Raw genomic sequence first — 18280 nt, 5'->3', positions numbered from 1 at the left:
GAGATAAAACATTTTAAATAAACAGATATATAAAAAGGAAAACTCTCATGTTTATAAAATGGCGCACGTCGCGTCACTTGTCGCAACCTAGGAGATGGAAGTGATCTTTGTAACGAATACTCCTTCCGTTTAAAAATACTTATCCGAAAAATAGATGTATCTAAATGTATTTTAGTTCTAAATACATCTATTTATATCCATTTTTACGACCAGTATTCCGGACATAGGGAGTACTCCTCAACCTAGTGATTTCGGGAAAAACCAGAAGGGGCTCGAAAAATAACGTGGCCCGTAGATAGCCTGTTTGGGCCTCTGCCGTTGGGCCACCCAAGACGAGGAAGAGACAGAGAGAGGGGAAAAAACCGCAAAGAGGAACCGAATAGAGCACGAGAAGACCATGGCCGCTGCGGCGGGCGACGAGCCGGAGACGACGGTAGAGGTGAAGCTGCGCGCCGTCGGTCCGTCCAGGCCCACCACCATCCGCCTCCCCCCGCTCATCTCGGTCCGTAACACCTCCAGAACAACCCCCTCTTCTTGCCTCGCTCCGCCGTGATTAATTGGGGATCGGTCTCGTTGTAGGTTGCCGATCTGCGCCGCAGCGTCGCTCTCGACCGGCGTCTCCCAGAAGACCGCCTCCGCCTGGTCCTCCGGGGGACGACTCTCCCGTGGGGAGACGACACCCATGTCAAGCTCCGCGACGGGGGTAAACTAACCAGCCACACATACCCTCCTCTCTCCCGTCTTATTAGTTGTCATGCTAGATGCAAAGCTCGCATCGTTCTTCATAGCCTGTGTTTTTGTTCCTAGGACATTCTATTTCATACTTTCCGTGATTGTTCGTGATGTTCATCCACTTTTGGAATCACATACATCTTATGTGCAAGAAAATTTCCCATTAGGACAGCTAAATGGCTGTTTCACCAAGTTCTTATTTGCGCACTTGATATATCTTGTGGACGTTTATTTATGTTTCTTTACATCGTGATTTCTGTAGATAGTCTTATAGTTGCCGTGGCACCTAAACCACCTGCTAAGCATCTCCGTGGTGATGATGATGATGATGACGATGACGATGAAGAAGAACTGGTAAGGTCTCCTCAAAGTATTTCTGAATATTGTATGTTTAATCCATGCTCCTTATAACAGTTATTGGTCCATCCTGTAGAAGTTCAAGATACCTCAAACAACAACCTGGTGGAAGAAAAGGATTTTCATATTTCTTCGAGAAAAACTGAGATTGCCCGGTAACGTATATGACACGCCCCTTATTTTCTGTAAAATGGTAGTGCAAATGATCAATGTGGTGTGAATTCCACTTCTGCAGATATCTTGTTGATGGCACTATTTTCTGTCACTATGAAAGCATGGATTATCATCACACTATGGTTCCTATTGGCACCTATTGCTCGAAAGTATGAGGTCGGACCTTTATATGTAAGTAACTCCTTAATTTTCTTCTCCAATAAAATAGCTATTATTAGCAGTATCCGAGCACTTCATGGTGCTGAGGTACATGTAGCATAACATATCTGGAGCCAGTTTGAACATACATATCAATTTCTGTCTAGTTTAAGGCAGGTGAATAATATGTTAATACCTGTATGTTGCTTCGAAAACTAGAAACAGGGCGTTACTACCGTACTTCAAGTGGTTTTCTCTTCCATGTATAAACCTTTAATTCATGACTCAACCATAGAAGTCGAGTACATGTAATCCTTTGTCAATTTCTTATGCCCAATGTATAGATTCTGTGTGTAGCAATGGTGCTACAGTTTCCATAGTAATTAGCAATGTTCAATTTGGTGCTAGTTTTCAGCTTATTGACAGATATTACTGTTTGCTGTCTGCCCAGATACTTGCGACAGGTTTCTTGATCATACTTCTTAACCTTGGAAGACGACAACAAGGTGATATTAGGTATGTTATCTATGCCCTTATGTCTGTGATGTTGTTGTGTAGTTTGGAGTGAAAAGTTGGCTTTTTCATTCAGAACAAATAAACATTAGCGACATAATGGTGGTCTATGCCATTGAATAGTTTTATTCTTGCAATATTGCATATAAAGGTTTCACTTGTTGGATAAAAGTTCTGCAGGAGTTTCATTACATAGGCTGTGAAGAATAGATAAATGCTTCGTCAACATCAGTAGTAATTTAAAAGCTGCCTGGACTAGTATTAAAATCTGCTCCTTTTCTTTTTGGCAGAAGCTGCGGATAAAGCAGCCATACTGTCATTTCTCAAACTGTAGTCGTGTTTTGGGTAGGAATAGAATAACTGAATTCCGCAAGTACTGCTATTCACATTTTAAACTTAAAATGGAAACTACTCCCTCCGTAAAGAAATATAAGAGCGTTTAGATCACTAAAGTAGTGATCTAAACACTCTTATATTTGTTTACAGAGGAAGTACTATTTAAATCTTGCGGAGCTCATGCTGATAAACAAAATTGTGGATATGGAAAGTGTATTGGGAAGTTACAGTTCATTCTCTTGCCCTTTCCACTTTCTGAAATTATTCCATCTTCCATGCAGTGCATACTCCATATTCAATGAAGACTTCAGGGAGATTCCAGGAACATTTAACGCGGAGCGCATAGATAGAGACCTCCGGGCAGGTCAATTGTAAGTCCTTATCTGTGTTACCAGGACTGCATTTTCCAGACATTTAAGTGCGCAAATCCAGAAAAGCAGAGTTATGCACAGATATGCTGGTTTTGTAGCTGACGAGACCTCAACACTCAACAGTAAAGTTGCCTGGAAAGTGGCAAGTGCAACTGCTTTGGCCGTTTTTGCATACATTTTTAGCGCAGCCACCCCTGATTGTCATCTCCTGTGCGATGAGCAACATCACAACATAAACAGAAATTACATACATGTGCTGATGTGCGTCAGATCTACAGTACCAGGGACGAATTATCTCATGTATAACTGAAGTTAAAGTCTTGAGCCTATATGACGATGTACAAGAACGCACATCCACATCAGAAACATGCGCAGGTACATTTGTAGGAGTAATGAGAGCTACATTCGTACTACTAAGGCCATGCACAATGCAAGATGCTTAGACAGGTGCTTGTAAAAATAAATTTGTTTTTTCTGGATTAGCACACAGAAAAAAGAAAGAACATCCAACCTAACATTCCATTCCTTCCTGGGTTAGCACTTACTCTAAGAGGGTGTTTGTTTCCAGGGACTTATTGATCTAGAGACTTAAATAAGTCCCTATAAGTCCCATCTAAACCAAACAGGAGGGACTTATAGGGACTTAAAGTGGTCATTTGGGGCTTATGAAATAAGACTCTCAAGGAGGGACTTTTAGGGACTTATAGTTGTAATATGGTCTTATAGAGACTTATAAGTCTCAGGAACCAAACATGTAGGGACTTTTTAGGGACTTGGGACTTATAAGTTGGGACTAAAAAAAGTCCTAGGACTTGTAAATCAAACAGGGCCTAAGATGGAGTAGCAGTTAGCAGCTGGTTAAAAACTGCATGCCACTATTGCATATCTATCAAAGAATGCCAAAGTGTCAACCGTCCTCTAATACAGTCCCCGGTTCTCACTTGTAATCAAGCAGCAGCAATTAGTGCTTCAGCCATCAGGCCGGCAATTATCACAGGCACTTAACATTAAGTTAAGTATGAAACTATGGACGGATACCATTTCGGGCGGGGTGAGGCTAACACTGCCTGATATCATGATCATGTCTGGCGTGGCATGTTATTTTCTTTGCTATGAGGTGTGGCATCTGAAAGAAGCTATCTCTTGCATCTTGATAAGCAATAATGCAACTGAATCATTCGATGGGGTGACCAGCTCACAGCTCCACCCATGCCAATGCGCAGCTGCGATGCGACGGTTGAGTAACGTGATTGTATTAGGAAACATAGGTTAGATTAGGAAATATTCTGGCTTGCCTTGTACTCTAAGTAGATCATGTACTTCTATATATATGCCCATGAGGCTCAAGCAATACAACGAATTATTTCACCAATCTCCCTCTCTATCTCCCTTCTAACAGCGACTACGGCGTAATGGTGTTCAATCACTACAGAGTGTCTGTGTCCGAACTGCATTGGTGTTTTGCTATCTCGAGCTAGTTCACGGGTAACACTTGCAGGACGCATACGTTTTTCTTTTCTTTCCGAAGCGGCGGTAATTTTTTTGCCTCATCGATTAATTAAGAATAAGCTTAGATAGATTTTTTACACACATAGACTAAAGATGAGATGAGACACATACTCATATAGACCTTGTTGTAGACCGGGTATAGTAGATGCATTCGTGCTAAGGAAAGTGCGGTCCTATTTTGCGAACGATTTACCTTTGCTGTATGTGTTAAATAAGTTAACTTCAGGCTCGTTTAATTGACTTCGTCTTTCTCCCCCCTCATCTTCTTATTACCATTATAAATAAATACATGGATTTTTTTTCTTCTTCCGAAATCATACATGGAAGTGTTGTAGGAAACATTCCCTGTCTTGTCTATATCACATGGTGTCGGCTAAATTATTGTTATGTAACCCCCAAGCATAGTCAGGGAGCTGCACGCGCATTTGGATTATCATTTGTTGATTGTCATGGGCCATGACTGGAACGACTAGAGGGTCAAACCACTTGTACGTGCAAACAAGCATTTTTCGTCCACTACTCGAAACTGGAAAGGCCACTGCGCTAGCTTCACATTATAGTGCCAGGCATTGTGGGGTTTCATGCCACGTGAGTAGTTCCTCGATGGCCTATTTGTGTTTGTTTTCAGCCGGTTTTTCATAATTAACCAAGTAATTCTCTTTTTAATAATCGATGAGGCAAAACTTTTGCGCCTGTTTCAAAAAAAGATAGTGGTAGGCCTTCCTCTGGACTGTGGAGTCCTCTTACCTTGCAAAGTCAAGTGGCATGGCACGTACAAAGTGACAACAAAGTTACTAAGCCACGATCTCAACAGGACCCCTTGCTAGTTCAGATCAAGAGGAAACACTGACAAGTGATTTCGCTTCCACAAGCTGTCGACTATTGATTCAGAGGACCGGACGGCAGAGGAAGTGCGTCGACGACTTTCACCGGCTTTCTCGACGGAATCCAGCTAGCCGCCACGGCGAAGTCGTGAAAGCGTGGAGCCACACGGCGCACGGCGTTGCTCCGCCCGAGAAAGTGGAGGCATGGGCGACGCAGTATTAGAAAGGGGCGCGGTCGAAAGGCACGCGATCGCCGGATCGGATCACAGTGGCACGCACCGGCCACGCGCGATCATCGAGCCCGCTCTCGCCCACCGCGCGTGCTCGCTCGCGCGGCCGGTGCGCCCCATGAACGCACACAGACACAACCTCCGCCCCACCAGCGGCACGGCACGCACTGCGGCCCGGGGCGGGCGCGTACGTGCACGGCCATGGAGTGCGCCGCTTGGAAAGACGGGGCCGGTCGACCGGCGGCATAATGGGCGCGGAGGCCGGACGCAGACACGCATCATGCACTGCCGGCCGGGCTGTGCTTGATGCCAGCCCGATCGATCGGTGCGCTTTTGTGCCCCCCCACCGCAGTACTGCCACACTATTCGTCGTGCAATCCTCGCGACGTGCAGTCGGCGCGCACTGCGGGAAAGCTTGACGCTGACACCAACGGAATTCCATGTGTGCAGGCCAGGAACGCCACACGTACTGCAGACATTTTCGGTGCTGACACTGATTGCTGATTCCGTGACATGTGGATTTTTCTTTGCTTTCACTACTAGTAATGGCGTACAGAAGAATTAGGTTTACGGCGATCGTTGTTCATGTGTGCTGCACGGAGAAATCAACATCTTCCATTAGCGGGAAGTTCGTACGCGGCCTGCTGGCTCTATATTTGAATCGAGCGCCTCGACGGATTGTTGCCACACGCACCACTCCCTCCACTCCCACTCCCACTCCCCCACGTACGCTGCGAGGGAGGGCCGAACGCGCCATGCAGCAACCATCCCGTCTCCTCCTCGTCCTCCTCTTCTGCCTCGCCGCCTCGTCCGCGCTTGCGTCCGGCGGGGATGAAGGCGCGGCGACCTACATTGTGTACCTGAACCCCGCGCTCAAGCCGTCGCCGTACGCCACGCACCTCCACTGGCACCACGCGCACCTCGACGCGCTCTCCGTGGACCCTGAAAGCCACCTCCTCTACTCCTACACCACGGCCGCGCCGTCTGCCTTCGCCGCGCGCCTCCTCCCGTCACACGTGACCGAGCTCCGCGGCCATCCCGCCGTCGCGTCGGTCCACGAGGACGTCCTGCACCCGCTCCACACCACGCGCTCACCTTCGTTCCTCCACCTCCCGCCGTACAGCGCTCCGGCTCCTAGCGCGGACGGCGGGAGCTCCGACGTCATCGTCGGGGTGCTCGACACTGGTGTTTGGCCCGAGAGCCCCAGCTTCGCCGATGCCGGCCTGGGCCCCGTGCCATCGCGGTGGCGCGGGAGCTGCGAGACCAATGCCACCGACTTCCCCTCCTCGATGTGCAACCGGAAGCTCATCGGCGCGCGCGGCTTCTTCCGGGGCTTCGGGGCGGGCGGCAGGAACGGCTCCTCCCATGGGACCACCGAGCTCTCGTCGCCGAGGGACCACGACGGGCACGGCACCCACACGGCGTCCACGGCGGCGGGGGCCGTGGTGGCCGACGCGAGCCTCCTCGGTTACGCCCACGGCACGGCTCGGGGCATGGCGCCCGGGGCGCGCGTCGCGGCGTACAAGGTGTGCTGGAGGCAGGGATGCTTCAGCTCGGACATACTCGCGGGCATGGAGCAGGCCATCGAGGACGGGGTCGACGTGCTCTCGCTGTCGCTGGGAGGCGGCTCGTATCCGCTCTCCCGCGACCCCATCGCCGTCGGCGCGCTGGCGGCCACCCGCCGCGGCATCGTCGTCGCGTGCTCCGCGGGGAACAGCGGGCCGGCGCCGTCGTCGCTGGTGAACACTGCCCCGTGGATCATCACCGTCGGAGCCGGCACGCTCGACCGGAACTTCCCGGCGTACGCGAAGCTCGGCAATGGCGAGACCCATGCCGGCATGTCGCTCTACTCGGGCGATGGGCTGGGTGACGACAAGTTCCCCCTGGTGTACAACAAAGGCATCCGCCCGGGCAGCAACGCGAGCAAGCTCTGCATGTCGGGCACGCTGGACGCGTCGGCGGTGAAGGGCAAGGTGGTCCTGTGCGACCGGGGCGGGAACTCGCGGGTGGAGAAGGGGCAGGTGGTGAAGCTGGCGGGCGGCGTCGGGATGGTGCTCGCGAACACCGCACAGAGCGGCGAGGAGGTCGTGGCGGACAGCCACCTGCTCCCCGCCGTGGCCGTCGGCGACAAGAGCGGCGACGCCATAAGGGCGTACGTGGAGTCGGACGCCGGCGCGGAGGTGGCGTTGAGCTTCGCCGGCACCGCTGTGGACGTGCACCCGGCGCCGGTGGTGGCCGCGTTTAGCTCCCGTGGGCCGAACAGGCAGGTGGCGCAGCTGCTGAAGCCGGACGTGATCGGACCGGGGGTGAACATCCTGGCCGGGTGGACGGGGTCCGTCGGGCCGACTGGGCTGACCATCGACGAGCGGCGGCCGGCGTTCAACATCTTGTCAGGTGAGCGCACGCTTTGCTTCTTCTGTACAAAAACTCTCGAGGATTGTACTGACCGACACGTCTTTCTTGAAAATATGGTCCTAAAACCCTAGACTTTACGGGTAGCCGTAGCAGCCATGCGAGCGTGCAATCGCTATGGTCGTCTTTAGGTGCTAGCCATGATGCTGTTAGCTTTAGCTGCAGTTCGCACGCATCGAAATGCCATCATAGTAATGACAGGCTTTAGGGCATGCGCTTGGTCTCTTTCTCCTACACTGAACCTTGATGCAGAAATAATTCGGTCTATGGTGATGCAGGGACATCCATGTCGTGCCCGCACATCAGCGGGCTCGCGGCGTTCGTGAAGGCGGCGCACCCGGACTGGAGCCCCAGCGCCATCAAGTCGGCGCTCATGACCACCGCCTACACCGTCGACAACACCGGATCGCCCCTCCTCGACGCGGCCGGCGCCAACGCCACGGCCACGGCCACGCCATGGGCTTTCGGCTCCGGCCACGTCGACCCCGTCAAGGCCCTCTCCCCGGGCCTCGTCTACGACACGTCCATCGACGACTACGTCGCCTTCCTCTGCACCGTCGGCGGCGCCTCGCCCCGGCAGGTCCAGGCCATCACGGGGGCGCCAAACGCGACGTGCCAGCGGAAGCTGTCCAGCCCCGGCGACCTCAACTACCCGTCCTTCTCCGTCGTCTTCGGCCTCCGCAAGTCGCGCACCACCGTCAAGTACCACCGCGAGCTGACCAACGTCGGCGCCGCCGGGTCGGTGTACGCGGCCAAGGTCACCGGCCCGCCCAGCATCGTGGTGTCCGTGAAGCCGGCCAGGCTCGTGTTCAAGAAGGTCGGGGACAAGCTCAGGTACACCGTCGCGTTCAAGTCGACGGCGGAGGGCGGCCCCATGGACGCCGCGTTCGGGTGGCTGACGTGGAGCAGCGGGGAGCAGGACGTGCGGAGCCCGATATCGTATACGTGGGGGATGTAGCACCGATGCATGGGCGAGTAGAATTCGTACGTGGCCGTGCCGGCGGCGTGATCGGCGTCGGCGGGGGAGATCGATGGAAGTGTTGCATAGGCTGGAAGAATTCTGGCTCCTGATTTCTGTGCTGTCCAAAAATGGATAAGGCGATTGTTGGAGTACATTTCATGGGATGGGAACAGCACATTAATAAAAGGGATTGATTTGCTACTAATAATTTCCTCACTGCCTATAGAGCAGTTGTCTCAAAACAGTTTTAGTTCATCTTCCATAGGTATATCAAGAAGCAGACACTTCAAATAAACACAAAACTAACCTCTGGTTTCATACAAAACATACCATTTCCTCTCAGAGATGGCCTGCCGGCAGACGAGATGTGCGATTGAACAATGGTTATGTTCAGAAGTACCCTAGTTATATACTCCCTCCATTCCTAAATATAAGTCTTTGGAGAGATTCCACTATGGACCACATACGGAGCAAAATGAGTGAATCTATACCCTAAAATGCATCTAGATACATTCGTATGTTGTTCATAGTGAAATCTTTACAAAGACTTACATTTAGGAACGGAGGGAGTAGTATTTTAATTATAACTGTGCTTGAGTATGCTTATTATAGGTTGAACTATGGTTGAATTATGCTTGTGTACTTTATTATCTATGCCTGAGTATGCTTATATCTAGGTGTGGGATGAGTATGTAATTAGTTTGGTTGATGGAATTTTATACTTCTCTTAGACCAACATATGATTGCCCACATCACACATAGCTCATTAGCGCGAATCGTCTATGTTATTTTTGGTCTTCCCACGTAATTTTATACTAGCAACCGTTTGCCACAACACACACAGCTACGTGTGGAGGGTTTGGCAAAAAAACTGAACACGTATGGTGCATATTAGGGTGGATATTTAGCATGGGTAAAAATTTCACGATCAACCGATGAAGAAAATGTGGACCCACCCTGAAACTTGGTGATTTTCCCAGAGTGGAAACCGTGTGCAATGATTTTCATTGTGCCGTGACACGTGTGTTCTAATTGGCCAGAACGCATCCCCATGAACCGCACGTCTGCACCGTAGTATGTATACAGATCGAACGCTAGTCTGTATCACCCTCACACCGAAGTGAAGTTAATCACACACGGCTAGGTCTACCAAACCATTGCCTCCAAAACGCATTATGGGACAGAAAACCCTCACCACCCAATTCAAAAAGAAAAAGAAAACTCTCACCACCCCCACGTCACAAAACCCTCACACCCCCGCCCGCCACCCCCCGGTCCCCAGTCGCACCTGCACTCCTTCGCGACTCTGCATGTCTTCGCCTATCGCGCAGCAATGATACGTCTCCAACGTATCTATAATTTTTGATTTGTTTCATGCTATTATATTATTTGTTTTGGATGTTTTATATGCATTAATATGCTATTTTATATGGTTTTTAGGACCAACCTATTAACCTAGAGCCCAGTGCCAGTTTCTGTTTTTTCCTTGTTTTAGAGTTTCGCAGAAAAAGAATACCAAATGGAGTTCAAACGGAATAAAACTTTCGCGATGACCTTTCTTGGACCAGAAGACACCCAGGAGACTTGGAGTGCAAGTCAGAAGAGCCACGAGGCAGCCACAATGGTGGAGGGCGTGCCCCCCAACCTTGTGGGCCCCTCGGTGGCCTCCTGACCTAGACCTTCCTCCTATATATACTCTTATTATCTCAAAAACTTTCAGGGGAGCCACGAAACCACTTTTTCACCGCCGCAACCTTCTGTACCCGTGAGATCCCATCTTGGGGCCTTTTCCGGCATCCTGCCAGAGGGGGATTCGATCACGGAGGGCTTCTACATTAACAACATTGCCTCTCTGATGAAGCGTGAGTAGTTTACCACGGACCTATGGGTCCATAGCTAGTAGCTAGATGGCCTTTTCTCGCTCTTTGATTCTCAATATCATGTTCTCCTCGATGTTCTTGGAGATCTATTCGATGTAATACTCTTTTGCGGTGTGTTTGCCGAGATCCGGTGAATTGTGGATTTATGATCAGCTTATCTATGAATATTATTTGAACCTCCTCTGAATTCTTATATGCATGATTTGATATCTTTGCAAGTCTCTTCGAACTATCGATTTGGTTTGTCCAACTAGATTGGTTTTTCTTGCAATGGAAGAAGTGCTTAGCTTTGGGTTCCTAGTGACAGAAGGGGAACCGACACGTATTGTATTGTTGCCATCGAGGATAACAAGATGGGGTTTTCATCATATTTCTTGAGTTAATTCCACTACATCGTGTCATCTTACTTAATGTGTTACTCTGTTCTTATGAACTTAATGCTCTAGATGCAGGCAGGAGTCGGTCGATGTGTGGAGTAATAGTAGTAGATGCAGAATCATTTCGGTCCACTTGACACGGACGTGATACCTATATTCATGATCATTGCCTTAGATATCGTCATAACTTTACGCTTTTCTATCAATTGCTCGGCAATAATTTGTTCACCCACCATAATAATTCCTTTCTTGAGATAAGCCTCTAGTGAAACATATGGCCCCCGGGTCTATTTTCCATCATATAAGTTTCCGATCTACAATTCTAGTTTCCTATTTACTTTCTTTTGCAATCTCTTACTTTCCGTTCCATAAACCAAAAATACCAAAAATATTACTTTACCGTTTATCCATCTCTATCAGATCTCACGTTGCAAATAACCGTTAAGGGATTGACAACCCCTTTATTGTGTTGGGTGCAGGGTTGGTGTTTGTGTTGGGGAATGCAATATTTCAAAAAATTTACCTACGATCACGCAAGATTTATCTAGGAGATGCATAGCAACGAGAGGGGTGAGTGTGTCTACGTACGCTCGTAGACCGAAACCGGAAGCGTTTAGTAACGCGGTTGATGTAGTCGGACGTCTTCGCGATCCAACAGATCCAAGTACCGAACGTACGGCACCTCTGCGTTCAACACACGTTCAGCTCGATGACGTCCCTCGGGCTCTTGATCCAGTTGAGGCCAAAGGAGAGTTCTGTCATCACGACGGCGTGGCGACAGTGATGATGAAGTTACTGGCGCAGGGCTTTGCCTAAGCACTACGATGATATGACCGAGGTGTGTAACTGTGAAGGGGGGCACCGCACACGGCTAAGACAAATCTTGTGTGCCTTTGGGGTGTCCGGGACTCCGAACAACCTTCGGTACATCAAATCACATAACTCATAATACAAATCGTCATCGAACGTTAAGCGTGTGGACCCCACGGGTTTGAGAACTATGTAGACATGACCGAGACACATCTCCGGTCAATAACCAATAGCGGAACCTAGATGCTCATATTGGCTCGTACATATTCTACAAAGATCTTTATCAGTCAAACCGCATAACAACATACGTTGTTCCCTTTGTCATCGGTATGTTACTTGCCCGAGATTCGATCGTCGGTATCATCATACCTAGTTCAATCTCGTTACCGGCAAGTCTCTTTACTCATTCCGTAATGCAACATCCCGCAACTAACTCATTAATCACATTGCTTGCAAGGCTTATAGTGATGTGCATTACCGAGAGGGCCCAGAGATACCTCTCCGACAATCGGAGTGACAAATCCTAATCTTGATCTATGCCAACTCAACAAACACCATCAGAGACAGCTGTAGAGCATCTTTATAATCAGCCAGTTACGTTGTGACGTTTGATAGCACACAAGGTGTTCCTGCGGTATTCGGGAGTTGCATAATCTCATAGTCAGAGGAACACGTATAAGTCATGATGAAAGCAATAGCAATAAAACTAAACGATCATTTATGCTAAGCTAACGGATGGGTCTTGTCCATCACATCATTCTCTAAGGATGTGATCCCGTTCATCAAATGATAACACATGTCTATGGTCAGGAAACTTAACCATCTTTGATTAACGAGCTAGTCAAGTAGAGGCATACTAGGAACACTATGTTTTGTCTATGTATTCACACATGTACTAAGTTTCCGGTTAATAGAATTCTAGCATGAATAATAACATTCATCATGATATAAGGAAATATAAATAACAACTTTATTATTGCCTCAAGGGCATATTTCCTTCAGTCTCCCACTTGCACTAGAGTCAATAATCTAGTTCACATCGCCATGTGATTTAACACCAGTAGTTCACATATTTATGTGATTAGTTCACATCTCCATGTGACTAATACCCAAAGGGTTTACTAGAGTCAATAATCTAGTTCACATCGCTATGTGATTAACACCCAAAGAGTGATCATGTTTTGCTTGTGAGAGAAGTTTAGTCAACGGGTCTGCCACATTCAAAGTCGTATGTATTTTGCAAAAAATTTATGTCTACAATGCTCTGGACAGAGCTACTCTAGCTAATCGCTCCCACTTTCAATATGTATCTAGATCGAGACTTAGAGTCATCCAGATCGGTGTAAAAGATTGCATCGGCGTAACTCTTTACGACGAACTCTTTATCACCTCCATAACCGAGAAACATCTCCTTAGTCTTCTAAGGATAATTTTGACCGCTGTCAAGTGATACGTCTCCATCGTATCTACTTTTCCAAACACTTTTGCCCTTGTTTTGGACTCTAACTTGCATGATTTGAATGGAACTAACCCGGATTGACGCTGTTTTCAGCAGAATTGCCATAGTGTTATTTTTGTGCAGAAATAAAAGTTCTCGGAATGACCTGAAAATCAACGGAGCATTATTTGGGAATATATAATAATTATTGGAAGGAAGATCCACGTCAGGGGGTGCCCCACCTGTCCACGAGGGTGGGGGCGCGCCCCCTGCCTCATGGGACCCCTGACGCTCTACCGACCTCAACTTGGACTCCATATATTCACTTTCGGGGAGAAAAACGGAAAGAGAAGGATTCATCGCATTTTACGATACGGAGCCGCCGCCAAGCCCTAAACTCTCTTCGGAGGGCTGATCTAGAGTCCGTTTGGGGCTCCAGAGAGGGGAATCCGTCGCCATCGTCATCACCAACCATCCTCCATCACCAATTTCATAATGCTCACCGCCACGCGTGAGTAATTCCATCGTAGGCTTGCTGGACGGTGATGGGTTGGATTAGATTTATCATGTAATCGAGGTAGTTTTGTTAGGGTTTGATCCCTAGTACCACTCTGTCCTGAGATTGATGTTGCTATGACTTTGCTATGCTTAATGCTTGTCACTAGGGCCCGAGTGCCATGATTTCAGATCTGAACCTATTATGTTTTCATCAATATATGAGAGTTCTTGATCCTATCTTGCAAGTCTATAGTCACCTATTATTTGTTATGATCCGTTAACCCCGAAGTGACAATAATCGGGATACTTACTGGTGATGACCGTAGTTTGAGGAGTTCATGTATTCACTATGTGTTAATGCTTTGTTCCAGTACTCTATTAAAAGGAGGCCTTAATATCCCTTAGTTTCCAATAGGACCCCGCTGCCACGGGAGGGTAGGACAAAAGATGTCATGCAAGTTCTTTTCCATAAGCACGTGTGACTATATTCAGAATACATGCCTACATTACATTGATGAACTGGAGCTAGTTCTGTGTCACCCTAGGTTATGACTGTTACATGATGAACCGCATCCAGCATAATTCTCCGTCACCGATCCATTTCCTACGAGCTTTCCATATATTGTTCTTCGCTTATTTACTTTTCCGTTGCTATTGTTATCATCACTACAAAATACCAAAAATATTACTTTTGCTACTAAACACTTTGCTGCAGATATTAAGTTTCCAGGTGTGGTTGAATTGACAACTCAGCTGCTAATACTTGAGAATATTCTTTGGATTCCCTTGTGTCGAATCAATAAATTTGGGTTGAATAATCTACCCTCGAAAACTATTGCGATCCCCTACACTTGTGGGTTATCAAGACTATTTTCTGGCGCCGTTGCCGGGGAGCATAACTCTATTCTTTGAGTCATTTGGGATTTATATCTGCTTATCATTATGAAGAACTTGAAAGACGCTAAAACAAAAATTTATCCCTCAACTACGAGGGGAGGTAAGGAACTGCCATCTAGCTCTGCACTTGATTCACCTTTTGTTTTGAGTAAGCTTGCAACACCTAGACCTGCTTCTGCTATTCATTCTGGTATGTCGCATGTTATTGATGATGCCACTTCTGCTATGCATGATACTTATGATGAAACTACTTCTATGCTTGATACTACTGTGCCACTTGGTGAATTTCTTGATGAAAAACTTTCTAGGGCTAGAGAGAATGAAATTATTGAAACCGATAATATTGATGAAAGTGATGATGAAGACTCTCCCCCTAGATATGAATTACCTGTTGTGCCTGAGGGCTATGTTATGGATGAAGAAACTTCTAGAGATTTTCTTGCTTGCAATGATAGGAGTGATCTTAAGAAATTATTAGCTAAGCTGAAACAAAAAACTCTGAATGCTAGAATGAAATATGATCCTGCTTATGCTACTTCACCTATCTTTGTTACTGATAAGGATTATGATTTCTCTGTTGATCCTGAGATAATTACTTTAGTTGAATCTGATCCTTTCTGTGGTTATGAATCTGAAACTGTTGTGGCACATCTTACTAATTAAATGATATAGCCACCCTGTTCACTAATGATGAGAAAACTCGCTACTATTATATCCTTAAGATATTTCTGTTCTCATTAAAGGGTGATGCTAAGATATGGTTTAATTCTCTTGATCCTGGTTTTGTGCGTAGTCCCCAGGATATGATTTATTACTTCTCTGCTAAATATTTCCCCGCTCATAAGAAACAAGCTGCGTTAAGGGAAATATATAATTTTGTGCAAATTGAAGAAGAGAGTCTCCCATAAGCTTGGGGGAGGCTTATCCAATTACTTAATGCTTTGCCTGATCATCCTCTTAAGAAAAATGAAATACTTGATATCTTTTATAATGTACTAACCGATGCTTCCAGAGACCACCTGGATAGTTGTGCTGGTTGTGTTTTCAGGGAAAGAACACCGGATGAAGCTAAAATTCTATTGAATAATATGTTGACTAATGAAAGTAATTGGACACTTCCTGAACCAACTCCTAAGCCAACTCCGAAGAAAAGGGGTATTATATTTCTCAGTCCTGAAGATATGCAAGAGGCAAAGAAATCTATGAAAGAAAAAGGTATTAAAGCTGAAGATGTTAAGAATTTACCTCCTATTGAAGAAATACATGGTCTTAATTTACCGCATGTTGAAGAAATACATGGTTTTAACCCATCACCTATTGAAGGAATACATGGTCTTGATAACCCGATACAGGTAGTAAAGGTAAACTCTCTCTATAGATATGATAAAGCTGAAATCCCATTTACTAAGTTTGCTAGCCCATGCTTGGATGAGTTTGATGACTTTATGGTCAAGCAAGAAAACTTCAATGCTTATTTTGGTAGAGAATTAAAACACAATGCTGATATGCTTGAACACTTGGGTGATTATATGGCTAATGTTAAAGGTGAACTTAAACTTATCAGTAAACACGCTTCTATGGTTACCACTCAAGTAGAACAAGTACTTAAAGCTCGGAATGATTTGCTCAATGAATTAAATAATAAGAATAATGATAATGATGTTAGAGTTATGCCTAGAGGTGGTAAAATGACTCAGGAACCTTTGTATCCTGAGGGCCATCCTAAGAGGATTGAGCAAGATTCTCAGAGAAATATTATTGGTGCACCTAGTCCTTCTAAGAGGAAGAAAAAGAAAAATGATAGGACTTTGCATGCTTCTAGTGAACCTGTTATTGACACACCTGAGAATCCCAATGATATTTCTATTTCCGATGCTGAAACACAATCTGGTAATGAACATGAGCCTAGTAATAATGTTAATGATGATGTTCATGTTGATGCTCAACCCAGTAATGATAATGATGTAGAGATTGAACCTGTTGTTGATCTTGATAACCCACAACCAAAGAATGAACGTTATGATAAGAGAGACCTTGTTGCTAGGAAGCACGATAAAGAAAGAGAACCATGGGTTCAGAAACCCATGCCTTTTCCTCCTAAACCATCCAAGAAAAAGGATGATGAGGATTTTGAGCGCTTTGCTGAAATGATTAGACCTATCTTCTTGCGTATGCGTTTGACTGATATGCTCAAAATAAATCCTTATGCTAAGTATATGAAAGAAATTGTTACAAATAAAAGAAAGATACCGGAAGCTGAAATTTCCATCATGCTTTCTAATTATACTTTTAAAGGTGGAATACCTAAGAAACTAGGAGATCCCGGAGTACCAACTATACCATGCTCCATTAAAAGAAACTATGTTAAAATTGCTTTATGTGATCTTGGAGCCGGTGTTAGTGTTATGCCTCTCTCTTTATATCGTAGACTTGATTTGAATAAGTTGACACCTACTAAAATATCTTTGCAAATGGCTGATAAATCAACTGCTATACCTGTCGGTATTTGTGAGGATGTGCCTGTTGTGGTTGCAAGCGTTACTATTTTAACGGACTTTGTTATTCTTGATATTCCCAAAGACGATAGCATGTCTATTATTCTTGGAAGACCCTTTTTGAATACTGCAGGGGCTGTTATTGATTGCATCAAAGGCAATGTCACTTTCATGTTAATGGCAATGAGCATACGGTACACTTTCCGAGGAAACAACCTGAAGTTCATAGTATAAACTCTATTGGAAAAATTCCATCGATTATTTTTGCAGGTTTTGAATTTCCTCTTCCTATTGTCAAGAAGAAATATGATATTCTTATTGTTGGGGATGTGCATATCCCTGTTGAGGTAACCTAGTATTATTCGAAAATTCTCCAGTTCCATGTTATTCGGAATGAGTTTGTTAACAAGACCTGGTCAACCTTGTTAGTGGATTCCTTTTGATGAGCATGAGATGGATGAATTTAGAAAACACAACTCTCTGTACCCTCTTTTTACTTTCTGTTATTTATATTAAATAAAGCAAAAATAGTAATTTTTGTCTGTTTTCTGAATTATCAATGCAATGAAAAATACCCCGGAAATAAAAGTTCTCCAAATGCCCTGAAATTTAAATATGATTTTTTCTGGAATATTTGAGAATATCTGGCACTGAGAACACAGTAGGGGGAGCAAGCACCTGGCCACGAGGGTGGAGGGCGCGCCCCCTGCCTCATGGGCCCACGGTGGCTCCCCTCCACTTATTCCAGCTACCACACACTCCTTCTTCCTCCCACAAACACCACTAACTAGCTCAAACCCGAGTCCAAGCTCATTTTGCTGCCATTTTCGATCTCCTTGCTCAAAGCACCTCTCACAAAACTGCTTTGGGGGATTGTTCCTTGGTATGTGACTCCTCCAACGGTCCAATTAGTTTTTGTTCTAGTACTTTATTCATTGCATATTTTTGCTGCTTAGGTGACCCTGTTCTTGAGCTTGCATGTCATATTTATGTGGTCAGAAGTAGTTTTGATGCATGATATTGCCTCTAGGCACTTGTAGGAGTAGTTGCTATCAATATTGTTGAGTTTGGTTCACTTTTATTTTGAAGTTACTAAAATTTAAGAAATTTTTCAGAGGAAGAAATATGATTAGGAAAATATACCAAGGTGGTCCTTTAAGGAAGCAAGGACCCGGGCTCGCAATGCGTGATACCGACGCAGAACCACCGAGGGAAGCTCAAGTGCGGGCTTGTGAATGGCCTTCAGAGGACTTTATGGATCGAGCAGGGATCAAGGAAGAATTTAACGTATATGTGCGTAATGCTGATCTTGAGAGCTTCGAGGCAGA

General features: G+C 46.0%; 2 protein-coding genes across 2 annotated transcripts; both read left to right on the top strand.

Annotated features, from left to right (window-relative positions):
* The first annotated feature begins 301 nt into the window (after positions 1–301).
* On the top strand, positions 302–2873 carry LOC125509334. The gene is made up of 7 exons (XM_048674290.1): positions 302–502; positions 580–703; positions 995–1086; positions 1166–1244; positions 1325–1434; positions 1853–1917; positions 2532–2873. Exons 1-7 carry the CDS (start codon positions 398–400, stop codon positions 2623–2625), a joined length of 669 nt encoding a protein of 222 aa, XP_048530247.1. The 5' UTR covers positions 302–397; the 3' UTR covers positions 2626–2873.
* Positions 2874–5787: 2914 nt separating this feature from the next.
* LOC125509333 (subtilisin-like protease SBT1.8) lies at positions 5788–8765 on the top strand. Its single transcript, XM_048674289.1, has 2 exons — positions 5788–7578; positions 7875–8765. Exons 1-2 carry the CDS (start codon positions 5940–5942, stop codon positions 8552–8554), a joined length of 2319 nt encoding a protein of 772 aa, XP_048530246.1. The 5' UTR covers positions 5788–5939; the 3' UTR covers positions 8555–8765.
* Positions 8766–18280: the final 9515 nt, after the last annotated feature.

The sequence above is a fragment of the Triticum urartu genome, chromosome 5, assembly GCF_003073215.2.
Source record: "Triticum urartu cultivar G1812 chromosome 5, Tu2.1, whole genome shotgun sequence".
Classification (NCBI taxonomy): domain Eukaryota; kingdom Viridiplantae; phylum Streptophyta; class Magnoliopsida; order Poales; family Poaceae; genus Triticum; species Triticum urartu.
Note: the sequence above shows the minus strand (reverse complement) of the source record. Positions and strands in the feature narration are given on the sequence as shown.

Bases quoted from the DNA above. Each gene is read 5' to 3' on its own strand.
- LOC125509334 (XM_048674290.1), top strand. From the start codon at position 398: ATGGCCGCTGCGGCGGGCGACGAGCCGGAGACGACGGTAGAGGTGAAG. The intron at 503-579 runs GTCCGTAACACC...GTCTCGTTGTAG, and splicing joins GCCTCCCCCCGCTCATCTCG to GTTGCCGATCTGCGCCGCAG. The intron at 1,087-1,165 runs GTAAGGTCTCCT...TCCATCCTGTAG, and splicing joins ATGACGATGAAGAAGAACTG to AAGTTCAAGATACCTCAAAC.
- LOC125509333 (XM_048674289.1), top strand. From the start codon at position 5,940: ATGCAGCAACCATCCCGTCTCCTCCTCGTCCTCCTCTTCTGCCTCGCC. The intron at 7,579-7,874 runs GTGAGCGCACGC...ATGGTGATGCAG, and splicing joins GGCGTTCAACATCTTGTCAG to GGACATCCATGTCGTGCCCG.